General features: G+C 42.1%; 1 protein-coding gene across 1 annotated transcript in view; it reads left to right on the top strand.

Moving 5' to 3' along the window:
- The window catches only part of ube2h (ubiquitin-conjugating enzyme E2H (UBC8 homolog, yeast)), a 110,398-nt gene that overhangs the window by 91,137 nt on the left and 1,961 nt on the right, over window positions 1-17,300 (top strand). The window contains exons 4-6 of the mRNA XM_068005195.1: window positions 6,815-6,854; window positions 9,031-9,083; window positions 17,021-17,149. Of these exons, the coding sequence (XP_067861296.1) occupies window positions 6,815-6,854; window positions 9,031-9,083; window positions 17,021-17,149 (222 nt within the window). The remainder of the gene's footprint in view (window positions 1-6,814; window positions 6,855-9,030; window positions 9,084-17,020; window positions 17,150-17,300) is intronic.

The raw sequence follows: 17,300 nt of genomic DNA, 5'->3' as shown, positions 1-17,300 counted from the left end.
GTGGGTGGTGGGGGAGTGGGAATTGCGAATACAAATAGATTATTTAAAAGCAATATTTAACAATGATCTCTAGTAGAGTACAGAAAGCACACCCTGGCTATATTCACAGGACCTGGAATTAAATAAAATCTTGAAGTTATTGATGTCTGGTAGCTGGAGGATAGAAAGACACAGCCCAAAATGAGAATCGGGTGAACAACAATATTCATGTCTCTCCCCAGTCAAATAGATAACTTTCTGTCCTGAAGATGTCTGTGTATTTTGTTACTGTGGGCCTGTTCACTTAGTCTTGAAAGATTTTCCTATTGCCTTTCTTTCACTTGGCTTTTTGTGGTAATGGTGAGCTTTGTGCTTGGGGAATGGAACACTTATTCCATTTCGGGCGCCAGGAAATGCTGGAAGCAAAGCTCCATCCGCTAAACCTGAGGTGCACCTCCTACTGGACTAATAGCGCAGGCTTGCAAAGGATCCCTCATTATTAAAATGGGCCCAAATTTAATGGTGGGATTGTCTTCTGTCCAGTATCAGACCAAAATCCAGTTCTTGAATGAGCTATGTGAAAATTTCTAAAATGCAAAAATTTTTTTTTAAAAATCTTTTTCCTTCCCATCATCTTCTGATGGGAGAGGTATTAAAAGTGGGAAGGTGAATCGGGGAGATTACTTTTTATGCAAAAATATGCTTAGGGCCATATAAATAACCTTGGTGTAAATATCCTTGAGTTTTGCACACTCATACACTGATAATTCATGCTCTGCTTCCCTCCTACAGATTAGAACAATAGTTCCTACAGATTGGAGGGTGGCAAATGTAACCCCACTATTTAAAAAAGGAGGGAGAAAAAACAGGGAATTACAGACCAGGTAGCCTAACATCAGTAGTGGGGAAAATGCTAGAGTCTATTACAAAAGATGTGATAACAGAACACTTGGAGGGCATTAAAGGGATTGGACAAAGTCAGCATGGGTTTATGAAAGGGAAATCATGCTTAACAAATCTACTGGAGTTTTTTGAGGCTGTAACTGGTAGAATAGATAGGGAAGAACCAGTGGATGTGGTGTATTTGGATTTTCAGAAGGCTTTTGATAAGGTCCCACACAAGAGGCTAGTGTGCAAAATTAAAGCACATGGGATTGGGGGGGAATATACAGGCATGGATTGAGAATTGGTTGACAGACAGGAAACAGAGTAGGAATAAATGGGTCTTTTTCCGGGTGGCAGGCAGTGACTAGTGAGGTACCGCAGGGATCAGTGCTTGGGCCCCAGCTATTCACAATATATATCAATGATTTGGATGAGGGAACTAAATGTAACATTTCCAAGTTTGCAGACGACACAAAGCTGTGGTGGAATGTGAGCTGTGAGGAGGATGCAAGGAGGCTCCAATGTGATTAAGACAAGTTGGGTGAGTGGGCAAGAACATGGCAGATGCAGTATAACGTGGTTAAATGTGAGGTTATCCACTTTGGTTTTAAAAACAGAAAGGCAGATTATTATCTGAATAGTGATTGGGAAAAGGGGAGGTGAAACGAGACCTGGGTGTCCTTGTACACCAGTCGCTGAAAGCGAGCATTCAGGTGCAGCAAGCAATTAGGAAGGTGAATGGTATGTTGGCCTTCATTGCAAGAGGATTTGAGTACTCGAGCAGGGATGTCTCACTGCAGTTATACAGGGCCTTGGTGAGACCACATCTGGAGTATTGTGTGCAGTTTTGGTCTCATTATCTGAGGGAGGATGTCCTTGCCATGGAGGGAGTGCAACAAAGGTTTACCAGACTGATTCCTGGAATGGCAGCATTGACGTTTGAGGAGAGATTGGGTCGACTAGGCCTATATTCACTAGAAGAATGAGAGGTGATCTCATCGGAACATATAAAATTCTAACAGGACTAGACAGACTAGATGCAGGGAGGATGTTCCCAATGGCTGGGGAGACCAGAACCAGGGGTCACGGTCTCAGGATACAGGGTATGCCATTTAGAACTGAGATGAGGAGAAATGTCTTCACTGAGGGTGGTGAACCTGTGGAATTCTCTACCACAGAAGGCAGTGGAGGCCAAGTCATTAAATATATTCAAGAAGGAGATAGATATATTTCTTAATGCTAATGGGATCAAGGGATATGCGGAAAAAGCAGGAACAGGGTACTGAGTTAGACGATCAGCCATGATCAAAGGGCCGAATGGGCTACTCTTGCTCCTATTTCCTATGTTTCTCCTGAGCCACTCCAGCGAACTTTGTAATGTGAATGCTTTGTGTGCGTATCAAAGCGACTGCATTGATTTTACTGGAAGCCATACTTCGGATCTGGTCTGAGAGGCGATCTGGAGCTGCTGACTTTGGGAAACTGCTTCAGCTTCATCAGTACTTGGCTGGTAACTGTTTTCTCTCCGATCAGATGGTATCTGGTCAGCTCCCAGCCCGGTGCCACATGCTGACTTCCATTAAACTGATCTGTCTGATTTGTATATGGCCCACCACTATAACCAGCATCATTGGACTGGCTCTGGAAGATCAAAATATTGGTCTTTAAGGCATAAAATTCAAGGATATTTCCACTTGTAGTTTTAAAAGCACCTTTTCAGGGATGCAGAGCCTGGGAAATATTTTCAATAAAGTGTTTCGTCATTTCCTTCCAGGCAACTTCAAAAAAAAAATTAGAACTTGACACCTGATCCCATTATTGGCCTTGCCCCCAGTTTGATTTTTGAGTTGGCACACTTACTAAACAAGGCTTCTTGAGTCCAACCTTCAATGTTGAAAAGCTATACTTATACTTATTCTAACTTGATGTTGAATAAAGAAAAAAACAAGATTATCTCTCCCCCCCCCCCCCCCCCCCCCCCAACCCAGAATGATTCAGCCCCAATCTAGCATGATGCCATCTGCTGGCTATAATAAAACAAGGGTCAAATGCAAACAGGTTCAGAGTGCAGTGGAAGCAGCAGCAGGATAGTTCCCTGATTTCTGAAGGGGTTTACCTACATTGTTGTCCCCAGGATTCCAGTGAAGTGCAATGGCCATGTGTTCAATTTCAGTACGGAGTTTATTTTTAAAAAAAACACCCAGTAGTACAATTAGAATGTGTTTTCAAAAATAGACAGTGTCTGGAGAACATTTTTGAGCTGAACACAAGGGTGAAGTACAGTTAACAGCAATTCCAGCTGTTGAACTAAGAGCGTGATAAAAGAAGCATATTGCACACTGAAGTGTATTAACGCCTGCATGTGGATGTGTGTGTGCCCCACCCACCCCATATTGTTCGGATACCTGTAAACAAAGTGTGTCCAGTGACCACATTGAATTCTGTAAATGCATTGTTTTTAAAACTGTTAAACCTTAATTTCACCTGATTTTGGCCAGTAATTCACTTTTATTGACACATTTGTCAAGTGTAACATGTAAGGCGGGAGAGGGGCGGCATTGATCACTTAGTCATCCAATTTTAGAAATTGTTGTCCTGAATTAGCAGATCTCAGCTGAGATGGTGGGAAGTCTGCAGTTGGTAGTGGGAAAAATCAGCCAGTGTTTCCACTCCTGTTTACTATCCACTGATTCCTGCTGGAAAGTGTGCCTGTGTAGGTAATGAGTGAAAACAGGACTTCTCCACAATATGCCTCATGAGTGAGGAGCCCTTTTATTCCTCTCGCCAGTTTTCTCCCCTCTCCTGAAGACATGGGCGTATGGTCCTGACCGTGGGGAAGGAACCCTGACCAAACCTAATTCTATCCCCACCTGACATCTGCACGTACTTCCAATAGCAGTCATTGGATAGTCTTCAGGAATTGTCCTCCTTTAACTCGTGGGCAAGTGAAGCTAACTTTAGTGTCCCCGCTGAGATCAAATATTCTATACAGACCAGGGATCAGAGGGACCTTCCTGATCACTATGGTTCCACGTACATGGGGCAAGGAGATACTCCTGGAATGCTTGTAGATACATTCTGACATGTATCAAGGCACACAGTATAAAGAATGGGGGTGTGTAATTCATATGGCTGCCAGTCCTGACTAGAAGGAGAGGAAAGTTTAATATACGACACAAAACATGTTGAAGTATCGCTTTGATGTACTTTGATTATTTTACTGGTAATCTGCCAGAGAAGCTGGCTATTGGTACCTGTCGTGCATTGCCATATATTGTATCTTCATCTCCTTCATCACTGTCCACTTTAGTACCCTCACATTGCCTGAATACAGAATCACAGCAGGCCCACCTGCCTAACAGTAAACTTATTATTCAGTATGTATTTTACAGAATAGAGAACAGCTGGCTATAACTTCAAGGCTGTAATTCGGGTCCTGCTGACGCCTACATACTACTCAGTTTTCACTTTCATGGTTTGGCATCCGAGCTGCTTAATTTGAGTCATCGGCTTGTAGCTGACTGCCAGCCTTGTATCATCCTCCTATCTAATGATTTCTAAAACAGCACGTGCAGAAGGCAGAACAAGTTATTCGCATTGTAAAAGTTTGCTAACAATGACATTTGGTTTGTATGTTAAACTGGAAATGAGAGTTAATTTTAGTCTTAATTAGCTGTCCGTGTCGTCACCAGGATTATGTCGGGGTTGGTACCAATACACTATAATAAAAATATGCTTCGGTGTTGTACGATACACTGCTAGTGCGATGCTCTTAATTTATCACCTTAATGATGATAGACCTCTAACCACCCATACTACTGTTATACAGTTTAAACTCGTGTTCTCGGACAAAAAAAATCATTGTACTGCTGGGCGTTCACAGTTGAAGTAAACCTATCAGAAAAATTACTTGTACCCACAATTACATGTTATTGAAATCCTGTTGACATCACGGCTGGGTTTCTGCAACATGGATGGAGTAGGTTGTGGGGCGAAGTTAAAAGTCTCTTGAACCAGGCAGAGCTGCTGGGGGTTGCTGCGATGAATGGGACACATACGCATTAATTTATCTTGGACCGTCTTAATAGCATGTCCCAGGGAATATGAGTACTGGCAGACCTGCATATGGGAGAAGGGACGTAGTAGTTGTTTGTCCTGTGCAGTAACAATGAAGATGAAATGAATTGGGAGTAGTTTCTCACAACTTTTTAACTCCTTCAGCCTGCTACTATGAAGGGTACAAAGCTTTCCTTTCAAAATTTGTTTTGCCTCTCCCTGCAGCTCGGTGGCTGCATGCACTGCCTGGTACCCATTGATACTGGCTCTGTATAGTGTCGGCTTGCCTCAGTTGATGGCAACCTTGCCTCAGAGTCAGGTTGTGGATTCAAGTCCACTCACTTCATCTAGACTGAGACTCCAGCGCAGTTTTGACGAGTGCTGTCCTTTGGATGAAAAGTTAAACTGAGGTCCCATGTGCTGCTTCAGCTGCATGTTAAAGTTCCCAAGGAGTTCTCCCGATGTCCTGGCCAACATGCCTCCGTTAGCCAACACCATGAAAATAGAAAACTGGCAATTCAGCTCACTGCTGTTTGTGGGATCTTACTGTTCACATAATGGCTGTCGTATTTGCCTATGTAAGTCACTGAAGGAATTTGGAATATTTGGGTCATGTGATAAGACACTATATAAATACAAGCTTTGCAAATCTGATTATAGAATTGAACCACGTAATTAGGGATGGTCTTAAGTTTGATCTTCATTTGTGTCGAGTGAACTGACCTCAGCCTGGGTATAATTTAGGATGTTAGTTGCTCAGGCCTGGGTTCCTGCTTCTATCCACTGACTCTGGGAATTGGTGCTTGTTGAGGTGCCAGATAAGGATGCGCTCAGGCTCTGCTTGTGATGCTTCCCCCACAGCAAATAACTTGCCGGCACTAGGTCTGGAATCTTGGTCCTTGCAACTTGGTCGAGTAATGCTTATTCACACCCCAGCGTGAACCATCACCTTCAAGAAAGAAGGGGAGCAAGAAACAGTGCTGTTGATAATTGCACCAAATTTTGTAATGGAGTTCTTCTTATCCTTCAGCTCAGGGGATGGAGTTAGTGGCTTCTCATTAACACCACAACCACCATCTGGTATAGCAGTCTTGTACTTGCTGTGCTGTCGTGCTTATTTTCCTCCCTACGACAACAAGGGAACCTGTTTGAAAGCTGGCAAAACCCACTATTTGAATATTGAGGTGGTTCTTAGATGGTGAAGTAAGCATTTAATTGTCTGGCTTACATAGTCAATCAGAGGTTGGAGCAGACTGAATGTCTAATTAAATCACCCTCCGATTGCCAGTTTAAACGTTAACTGGGTTCCAAATGTGTTCTAGCATAACGTAAGCCAACCACTGTTCTCGGATTAATATTGAGGCAAGTTGGAGGCAGTGCAGTATAAATTGTGGTGTGTGTGAATTTAGGGAAGGGGGATCTTTGCACAAGTGACACAAAAACATGACCTATGATGATGTGCCTTTCAGTAGGTAAACTATTAAATGGAGAAAGTTGGAGGGGCAATATTACAAAGAACGCGACAGAATTAGTCACGGTAACTCAGGTTGTATAAAACACACACTGAATAATTGTGACTTAAGGCTAGTCTGAGTCAAACTAGCACCATAGCTACAATACCAACACAAAACTTCATTCAGTCCATGATGTAAAATGTTTTCTTTTTCTGTGGAGTGTTGCAACTGAGCTGTTAACCCATTCATGGCAAGTGCTAAAAGTGTAAAGCCCACATTAGTTGGGGATGATTTTTTTACTTGTGAAAGTTGTGGATTATCTCGGCCCCTGCCCCAACAGAACATTAGAGCAGAACTGGTTTGCACTCACTCCTTCCAAATGTTGCTGTTTTTCTTTCCATTTTAGTGAAGTTGACTGTTTTTTGTGTGTTTATTTTCAGGATTTATGAATAAAATTTTCCATCCGAACATTGATGAAGCGTAAGTAACTGTTTTCTTTCTGCAGCAGCAAAGGAAATGTGTTGGGATGAGGTGGGAGAGAATGGGGTGGTTTGGTGAAGAGATTCACCAGCTTCGTCTATTCTAGAGATGACATTGTTACTAGTTGGGTTGGAGAGGATGTTCCATTACCACTGTGCCCTGTTACTAGGGCTGATTTGGTCCATCTGCTGTACCCAAGCGCACACAATTACCTCTTCTCTCACACCTTCAATAAAATAAATTCCATTGTGCATGCATAATAAAATGGGCACTTATGAATGGTCATGCGTGAGTGATGGGCCCTCAGATGAAATTACCAGAGGGTGGTGCCTTTGGAAACATACCCCAGTAAGAAGCTGCTGCCTTTGGGAGAGGTAAAGTTGGGGAGAAAAATAAGGAAAGTATTTTAAGATCTATTTATGGGGAAGGAAGAGGAGAGATTTTATTTCTTGGATCTGGAAGTATGGAGTAAGTAATTTAAACAAAAATGTGGGTTATTAGCTGGTAGCTTCAGAAACTATTCATTAAACAGTACCACCAGGATTTCAGTGTAGTATAATGGGGGTGGGGTGAATTTTTTTTTTAAAGTATGTCTGTTACACGTTTAGGGTCTTGTCTTGAATACCTTCTCAGGTTCAGTGGCATCGGTCACCCCTGTAAGCGGTCTGGGTATCTTTCTTTTGCGGGAGTGGACTCACTGCCGTATATCTACTTGTGATAGTATAACCCAGAGGTATAACAATAGTGGTTCTTATGACCTAAATTGCATATTCATGTCTTTCACGTGTTTTCGGTCCCTCTCCAATCTTTTCAAAAGCAGACTGAGAAAATCCCGGGTAAGATGAGGCCAGATATGAATTGATAAGCTGCTTTAATTCACAGTAGGATGAACGTGCAGATCAGCAGTTATGATTGGTCGGACTCATTTAGTTTAGAGTAATAATGTTATTCATGTAATAACATAAAATAAAGAATATGCCATGCTCCCCATGTTAGTGGGCTGTCGAACTTGTTAAACAAGATGACTTCTAATTGTCCTCCAGCATTTCTAACCTTTTAGTCTTGGCAAAAGCCCTTGCAACTTTCTCTTTAATAATCTGACTGCCTTTGCAACCTTCATTGGACCTGACTTCCTCCTTGTCTATTTTTTTTCATCTCCCTCATTACAGCTGCAAGGGAAAGCCTGAATCTCTTCTGAATGTCTGGGACCAGAGACTTCCCAATACAGTGGGTGTGAGGTGTTTATTGATTATTGAGAGAACCTAACAATTGCTTATTGTTTACAGTCTTCAGGGCAAACAACTTCCATTAGCATATTAACCACCTTTCATCTAAGTTTTTTTTCTAAACTTGTGTGAATAAGCTTTGCTTTAAACCACAACATTTAAAGATAATTCTTTCCAAATCCTTTGTGTTAAGATGGTCAAACAAAATCCAGAAACATAAGTCTTCATTTTTTGAACCGTGAAAAACATCCAGCAGTACAATTGGTGATTCTACCCCCTCCAAACTTGGAGTGGGGGGTTCATTTTAAGCTTTATAAACTGGGATGAAATAATAGTGGTTGCAGTTATGTGACTGGCACCAGGACACTGAGATGATGAATAAAGAATATCACACAACATTGACGTGTATTGGTTTGTGCGGAATTTGTAATGTAGTGTATTAGTACTGATAGTAAAGCCCTGTGATGAGACTGTAAAAAGATTTCCCTCCATTATGTCTATCTCCATATCTTAAAAGGAGACTTGACCAAGTGGATAGATTTTAGACGTAAACTGTAGTAGCTTAGATCTATCTGTCTTTTTCACTCTACCTGTTGTAAATATTTTTCCAGTCCCATTTAATCCTCCTTCTGAAAACAATACCCTTTACCACCACTGTCACTCTACCCTCCCTTCCCTTGTTGTAGGCCATCCACCTGAAGTTGGGAATGTATCTTTTGGAAAGTTGTGAATGTGAATCACAGTAAGTTATTTTGTGAATACACTGCGCCACTCTAGCAGATGAGGGTTAGCAATGCTATGTGAGGGAATACACTTGCACAGGACTCTACCCAATCCAATTATCATTGGGCCTGGTTTTCTTATAGTCCTGAAATAGGGCCGTGGGTTACAAGAATTCCATTAGCGTCCAACTGTTTCAAGCGTCACTCAGTTTTTGCTTCTGTTTCTAGGTCAGGAACTGTGTGTCTAGATGTAATTAACCAGACGTGGACAGCTCTTTATGGTGAGTAGTTAAATTTCTTTTTTAAATTGGTGTTATTTTAACTTCATTCTTCTTTCTTTTAACTGGATTTCAGCTGTAACCCTGCATCAAGTGGAGTTGGGATTCCTTTCTGGACTGGTGGGAACAAAGTGAATGTCTTAAGTATATTTCAGCAATGTGTAGCTGATCTTGCTCTTGTCTTTCCAAGCCAGTCACACCCAGGATCTAAGGCAGGCTTGAATGTCATTGGATATTGTACTGTAAAAGCGTCAGTCTTTAGAGGTCAGAGTTGACTGAACAGGAATTTTATGTTAAGTCTTGAATGCTTACCTACTAACATAAATGTAACCCAGGACCTTGAGCTGTTTGTCCATGCTTTCTATTATGGGACCATCAAGTGCCATTAAACAACAATGAAAATTAAAGAATAATTGAATAGTCCTGTGGACACCCATTGTTATGAAATGGATTAGCACAAAAAGCATCCCCGTGGATCTGTGACTACATTTGGTCCATTGCAATGGAAGAATGAAAGCCCTGTAAACTGATATTTTACTTATGGATTTATGATATCCAAGTGATGGTACTGCATTTATGTAGAGGTGAGCATGCATCATCCCTTGTACAAAAGTTTCCATTTTTTTTTTGGTAAAATGATTGAAGAAATGAGCTGACAGATAAGGGGGAAATGAAGGGTTGCAAACCAGGGCAGAAATGATGAGCTAATCTCAAATGCTAAAGGTCATTCTCATGTTAGTGGATTTTTTTAGCCCTGGTGATATAGCTGGTCATCTGGCTGTTTATTCTGAGATGGGTTTGTGGAGGTTTTTGATCTATATGAATGGTGAATTCATGTTCTTTGTAGCTGATGCCAGAGCTTTCAACAAACCATTTATTTAATGAAGCAGACCTGTGTTCATATGAATTGCTGCTTCCTACTTCCAGTTGATGATTATATGACTAGTTGGCCATTTGGAGTAAGAAATAGTGACGTTGAATGCTGATAACTGTACAGTAATGCACATATGAAATGTTAAGTGGGAGTTCATTGCAAAAATGAGAACTCTTTTTGGGTTTGATAATTTATCATTCACTGAAAATACCTACTATTGTGAGCCTATTTAAAGTTAATCGCCTATTTGGATGCATTTCAAGGACATTTGATTAGAAGTAAAAACAGGCTATTGTAATTTTTCTAGTTAATTGATCAGGCCACATTTTAAATATTATGTTACAGTTTGGGCATCTTGCCTTGAACAAAAAATCATTGTGCAGTAGAGTGGGTTCAGAGGGGAGGAGTAAAGATACTTCTGGGTCTAAGACTCAAGATAATAAGTCAGCTGACAAAATTAATCCTCTCTTTGGAGGGGAGAGATCGGGGCATGATCTAGGTTTTTAAAATGCTGAGAAGAAGGGATAATGTAGATGTAAAGTCATTCAACGTAACCTGTAATCACAGGATTAGAGCACATCATACAAAAGTGGCAAACTGCATACACGAGAGATTGAGACTCTTTTAAATAGCAGGTATTTAGAATAGGCAACCATCAAAAATAGTCTTGTTTGTTTTTAAGAGAAAGGAGTTGGTATGGTCCCAGCATCTGGTTTTGAAAGCAATTGAAGGTCTAGGGTAAATGGAGTCAGATGGAATATCCTGGGGAAGGTTGGTTCAATCTTAGAATTGTGATGGTCACCTGTGGATGAAGCCTGCTGCAGCTGAATAAACTGAGGAATTTGCTGTAGGTTGCTCGTGCGCCTCCTAGTGCCTAGCTAAATGGCACAAGCAGGAGCCTGGAAGAGGGTCTTCAGAGGCCCAAGTAAAGGGATACTCCGACAGTTAACATGAGTTACTAACTGGAACAGTTTCATCTTTAATCTGCATTACTTGCAAAATGATTTTTTGCAGGCTGGATCTCAGAAACCTGAGTATCTTGTTTTCTGGGAAGGCAAGTGATGATCTTCCGGACCGAGCTGGCCTAAATGCATTTTAATCAAGCTTCTGCTCAAAAAGCCCTTAGATTCTGAAAGAGAGGCTTCTTTGTGTGCTGAACAGCAAAGTTTAAGAAGTGAAGGGTGAGAGCTCTGCCAGTACTAGACTGCTCAGGACCGTTTTGTTAACACGTGGATGTCTCCACTGTTTGCTGCAGCACTAGTGCCCAACTTGCATGAAGCTTTTACCATCCCTCCACACTCTTTGAATTACAAGTTAGGGTAGTTAAGGTGCAACAGGGCAGCTAAATATTTCATACTTATTGAGAGCATTCATTTTACCAACAGCTAATTTGCTTTCACCTGAACTGCAAATCTGTGCTGCTTGGAGCTGTACCCCTATATCTAGGTTTGCCACCTGGCTGGTTTTTCCGCTGACGAGAGAGAGCTTTTTAAAAATTTGTGCAGTTGGACAGTTTTAAACAGCTATATGGTGCCTACTTTTTTTTACTATTGCATGTTGAAAGGCCACTGATCTGTTGGTTTAAACGCAACCAGCAGCTCGTGGCACTCAAAAAAAAAAACTAAATGGCAGCACTAGAATTATCTGTTTTAGTACCTTGCAACTTCAATGTTGGTATTGTTGGGTAACAATCAATATACAGCTGATGGGTTTGATAGGTTGCTCACCAAAGCTTTTCAGAGCAGTGAAATGCCTGTTTTGCTTTGAGTTTTGGTGTGTATGATCATTTTTGTGCTTCTCAAGATGAGGTATGCTTGTGTTGGAGAATGGAATATTATATTTTAGACACCATGTCACGATCAAGCAGTCCATTGAGTCAAAGGTTGAGTTCAATTCCCACTCCACACTGGAAATGCAGAGCAGGTCAGTCAGCATCTGAAAAGAGAATAGATAGGCTTGGATAACTGACAGTCTACACCTGAAACCGTTACCTGTCTCTACTCTACTCAAATGCTAATGGACCTGCTGTGAATTTTCAGTCTTTTGTTTTAATTTGATTTGCAGTATGTTCTTTTCACCTCAGCAGTGTTTCAGATCTTGTTTGCTCTGTGGTGTTAGAGCTATTCCCACTGCATGTGAACCTCAGCTGTGCCTCAATCTGCTTCCCCCCCCCCCCCCCCCCCCCCCCACAATTATAAATTAAAGCAAGACTTCCACCTTCAAAGAAAGCCTGATGCATAATAAATGAGAGGAGAGGTGGATTATGGAAACTACATCACGCCGCACACTTCATATAGCTCTCTAACATAAGTAATGCAGAATTTTTTCTGTAAAATTAAAACTGGTCACCATCAAGACCTCATGAAAATCGTACCATTTCAAAGATCACAAGAAAATTGCAGATGAGGATGGCCATTTAGCTCATCCTAGATTCATTCATCCAGAGAGATCCAAACGTTTCCCCTAGTGCAATATCCATTTGTTACTTTAATTGTTCCAGGGTTTTCGCTGCTACTACTCTATCCAGGCATCTGTTCCATGTGTCCATCGCTTTGTGTTTGAAGAAGAATTTCCTGATATCTGTCCTAAATCTGCCTTTTACTAGATTGAACCTGTCCTAGTCTTGCAATTTAATTTAAAGTACTTCTCTGAATTTACCTTTTCAGTTCTCTTAACTATCTTATGTACCTCTAGGGTCACCTCTCTGCTGCCTCCTTTCCAGGCTGACGAGCCCAAGTCTGTCTGGTCTATCCTCATTACTCCTGATGCTAGGGATCAACTTTATTGCTGTTTTCTGCACTGCCTCTAGTTCTGGAAAGTCTCCCTTGTTTCTGAGCAACCAGAACTGGGCACAACATTCAAGGTGTGGTATGGATCAGAGTACTGTACGCTTTGATCAAGACTTCCTCTGACTTGCAGCCTTACTGTTTGGCTGTATAATTCGACATTCATTGACTTTGTTGATTGCCTGTCTGCATTGGTTGGACATTTTGAACGAAGAGTCAATTAAGACGCCTTGGTCTCTCAGCTTCATTCTTGGCTTCTTCACCATTTATGGATTGCATACGTTGTTTATTTTCCCTTCCTATGTTTAGTACTTTGCACTGGTATTCAATGTCATCTGCCCACATACTCACTTTGTCCAAATAATTCTGTAATTTCTGAGCTGATTCCATTGCCCCTTAGTTTGGTATCAGCAGATTTAAACAATTTAATTCTTTCCATCTCAGTAATTTTTTTTGTTTCAACAATGATTACTGATGACTTGATTTGGTTTGGAAGTTAGGGGAAGAATTAACTGGCGTGAAGGAGCCTGATTGCATGCGACTATCATGAATAGAGCCATAAAGCCCGGGGTGACTAAACGTCGGGCATATGTATTAATTCTGCTCATGGCCAGCTGGCTGTTTATTCATTCATGGGATGTGGGCCTCGCTGGCAAGGCCGGCATTTATTGCCCATCCCTAATTGCCCTCGAGAAGGTGGTGGTGAGCCGCCTTCTTGAACCGCTGCAGTCCGTGTGGTGAAGGTTCTCCCACAATGCAGTTGGGAAGGGAGTTCCAGGATTTTGAGCCAGCGGCGATGAAGGAACGGCGATATATTTCCAAGTCGGGATGATGTGTGACTTGGAGGGGAACGTGCAGGTGGTGTTGTTCCCATGCGCCTGCTGCTCTTGTCCTTCTAGGTGGTAGAGGTCGCGGGTTTGGGAGGTGCTATCGAAGAAACCTTGGCGAGTTGCTGCAGTGCATCCTGTGGATGGTACACACTGCAGCCACAGTGCGCCGGTGGTGAAGGGAGTGAATGTTTAGGGTGGTGGATGGGGTGCCAATCAAGCGGGCTGCTTTGTCCTGGATGGTGTTGAGCTTTTTGAGTGTTGGAGCTGCACTCATCCAGGCAAGTGGAGTGTATTCCATCACACTCCTGACTTGTGCCTTGTAGATGGTGGAAAGGCCTTGGGGAGTCAGGAGGTGAGTTACTCGCCGCAGAATACCCAGCCTCTGACCAATCAGACAGTGTCCTTCCAGATGATCCGCTTTGTTATCCCTCATCAAAGTCTCAAATGTTTTCCCCTCAGTTGAAGTTAGTCTCACAGGTCTGGAGTTTGAGAGTTCATCTCTCAGCCATTTTTTTAAGATAGCATTCACTGTTTTCCAATCCAGAGCATACCCTGGGGTCAAATAGCCTGTCTGCATACTGTCATCCCCCACAATCAGAATATTCACCGGGACAAGGTACTAGAGGGCTGCCAACCCATGTGCCGGCATGAGTTGGTGCATTCATTAGAGGACAATGAAACTGAAAAGGCATGTGATCGTTAAACAGATTTTATACTGTAGTGCATTCTTTCATTTGGATTTGCATATTTTTTCCATAACATGCTTACAAAAATGTTCTTAAAACTAGAGGATCAAGATTTCACAAGTCTGACTATACCTGCTAGTGTAAACCTGCAATGGAGAAAGTCGCAGTGAAAATAGTGGAAATTGGAGCTTACTGCTTCACTACCATCTAAAGACGACAGAGGGAGACAAAGCATTAGAGAGTGGCAGAGAAGCACAATGCAGTTATAATTTTGTTGTATTTTTGGCTGTACAGCACCATGGGATATTGACCATTGTTAATAGCGCTCTAGGAAGAAACCTGATACATCAGTGCAATACTGAATGGCCACATATACATTTTGCATTCATACCTGAATCATGCCGATACTGAATGACAAGCATACCCGTGATTCCTTGGCTAGTGTTCCAGAAAATCCAAACCTGTTTCCCTTTCCTTAAGAATTTTTGGGAGCAGAAAGGCCATTAAGCTCAAAAGCTCCCTTAATGAGAGAACGCTCCCATCTGTTCACCTTATTCTCTAGTCCTTTCTCCCCATAGAAACTTACCTAATTGTTTCTTGAACTTGTGTTCACATGAATGGTCTTTCCTGGTGACTTATTCCAAAACCTTGTTACTTTTTGAGTCAAAAAGTTCAACCTCATTTCCGCCCTTAATCATGGTCTAATATTTGAACCTTTCACCATGGCGGACAATTCTTTTCAATCAGTTTGTCAATTCCCTTCGGAATCTTGAAAACTTTAATTAGGTCACCTTAAATTCTTTTTTCCAAAGAAAATGAGCCCAACTTCCTTAAGATTTCCTCATAATTTAAATTCCTGTTACTTAACACTGTCAATGCTTCTAGGATTACATTCTGTGCTTAAATCCATGCATCTTCAACTGTATCATTTATGTGGTGCCTTTCACGTTCTCAAGCCAATACTGCATAAGCAACAATCGTGATACTGTGGGTTATGAAACCAAACCCAATATTAATCTAATTGACTAAGAATGGGAATATAATGTCCCTGATCTGTGATGAGTTAAGTAATCTGTCAGGGGAGTAGTTGGAGTGTTAAATTTGTCTTGAAGGCTCTGGGTTAGTGAGAGGAGCATTGATCAGGGTAGACCTCTGAGAAGCAAATTGAGCTCAATTGTGCTACTCCCGCAGTCGAACAGCCTGCTGACACTTCCTGTCACTGTCGCACACGAATTGTGGCCAGTTGGGTAAGATACCAGAGGGAAACTGCACCCAGCAAGTCATTAATACCTTTAGGAAAGGAGAAAATGAGCAGCAAAACTTATTTTAATAAAAGGGGATGTGAATTGGAAATGAAAATGAACCTTGGAACTGGCAACATGGTTGTCACGCAGAAATTACTGTCTTCAGGGGAGCTGAGCACAGTCACAAGCTGCCTCCAGTAGCTCCATCTGACAAACGAGTTTGTGGGCTAAAGTGTTCGTGAATTGTGTTTTGCGGTTTCCCACCATTTACCATCCAAGATAGTTTTATGACTGTGTAATGGCTGATCTAAATGTAAACGGGTTGACCATGCCCATTGATGGCTAGAAAGTTATTGAGGAGGAAAATCAAGCTGCTAGGATGTAGTATTAGTGTTTGGGTATGTAATTCCCTTGACCTTGATCTGCCCAGGTGTTTCCTTCAGTAATACACCATCAGTGATCCTATATTGCTTCTGTTGATAGGCCTACAATGTGACTCAATGATGGGACCTGGAGGGTAGATCTGTCATTGGGGACTGGGAGTCTTTCCACTCTGTTCCAGATGCCCCAAGGAGGGGTATCCAGTGCATCCTGCGAGCTCCTTTGATCCGACCCACGAAGCCCCTGCTGGTTCCTTCCCTTCCTTCCCTTCCTTCCCTTCCTTCCCTCCCTTCCTTCCCTTCCCTCCCTTCCCTCCCTTTGTTCACGCACTGGTGTGCAAAGCCAGTTTTGACTTGAGCTTTTTAAATTTCCCATGTCTGGAGGACCAGAAAAGGCAGTTCCCTGATTGCGAATATTGACTGTTCAAGAATTGGCCTTTACCAGTCCTTCCGGCTCAGGAACTTTAATGAGCTGAAAGGAGAGGGGGAAGAATGTGTATGCTTGAAGGGGGTGCAAACATTCTGTGTATATGGGCTGTCTCATGTGGGGGCTCTCACATTTGTGTGTGGATGATTGCATTTCTGCATAATTGTATGCAATCCGCTCACTGATTTTGATAAGTGTATTCAGTTTCTGGCTCCAAAATGTTGGACGTTACTGCCCTAAGGGATAGGATGGCCATAGCTGGTCGAACGGCTGCGCCGAGGTAAGCTTTAGGGTTTTAACTGGTTAAATTCCAGGATTACCTGTGTGCACACTTAAGGATTCCTAAACCTTGGCTGTCTAAAATTGCTTGATGAAGTAAGTTGGGAGGGTGGGGGCTTGCTTGCTGTTAAGATAGGAACCTCACTGGATGTTTCTCTGGTTCAGATTCAACACTTGGGCATGGTGATATGTACCTGCGTGTGTCCGACACCTTGCTGACCAAACAAAAGCTCTTTCTGCATTCCTGATCAAGGGATCAGTAGGCTTCAAAGTGCATTCTTTCTCTCACCACCCCAGACCATTTGACCTATCACAATCATTCGATTTGTGGAAAGAGCAGTCAGCGCACTGGCTTAGGGGTCAGTTTTTGATTGTGTCAAGACAGTCCTGCCACTACATGAAGGAGTAATCTGACTCGTGCATTTCCCCCACAGATCTCACCAATATATTTGAGTCGTTCCTGCCCCAGCTCCTGGCCTATCCAAATCCAATCGACCCTCTAAATGGTGATGCAGCAGCTATGTATCTCCATCGACCAGAAGAGTACAAACAGAAAATAAAAGGTAAGGGTTGCTTTGATTGTATTGAAGTGTAAAAATGTTCTACAGTTAAGTTTATAATTTTTTTAAAAATTGTTTGAAATGAGGGATGTTTGTACTGGGGAATGGAACATTTGGAATCCAGTGTTGTAATCGAGCACTCCTAGATCAGGGA

The sequence above is a fragment of the Heptranchias perlo genome, chromosome 24, assembly GCF_035084215.1.
Source record: "Heptranchias perlo isolate sHepPer1 chromosome 24, sHepPer1.hap1, whole genome shotgun sequence".
Classification (NCBI taxonomy): Eukaryota; Metazoa; Chordata; class Chondrichthyes; order Hexanchiformes; family Hexanchidae; genus Heptranchias; species Heptranchias perlo.
The sequence above is the reverse complement of the archived record's forward strand: the minus strand, read 5'-3'. Positions and strand labels throughout refer to the sequence as shown.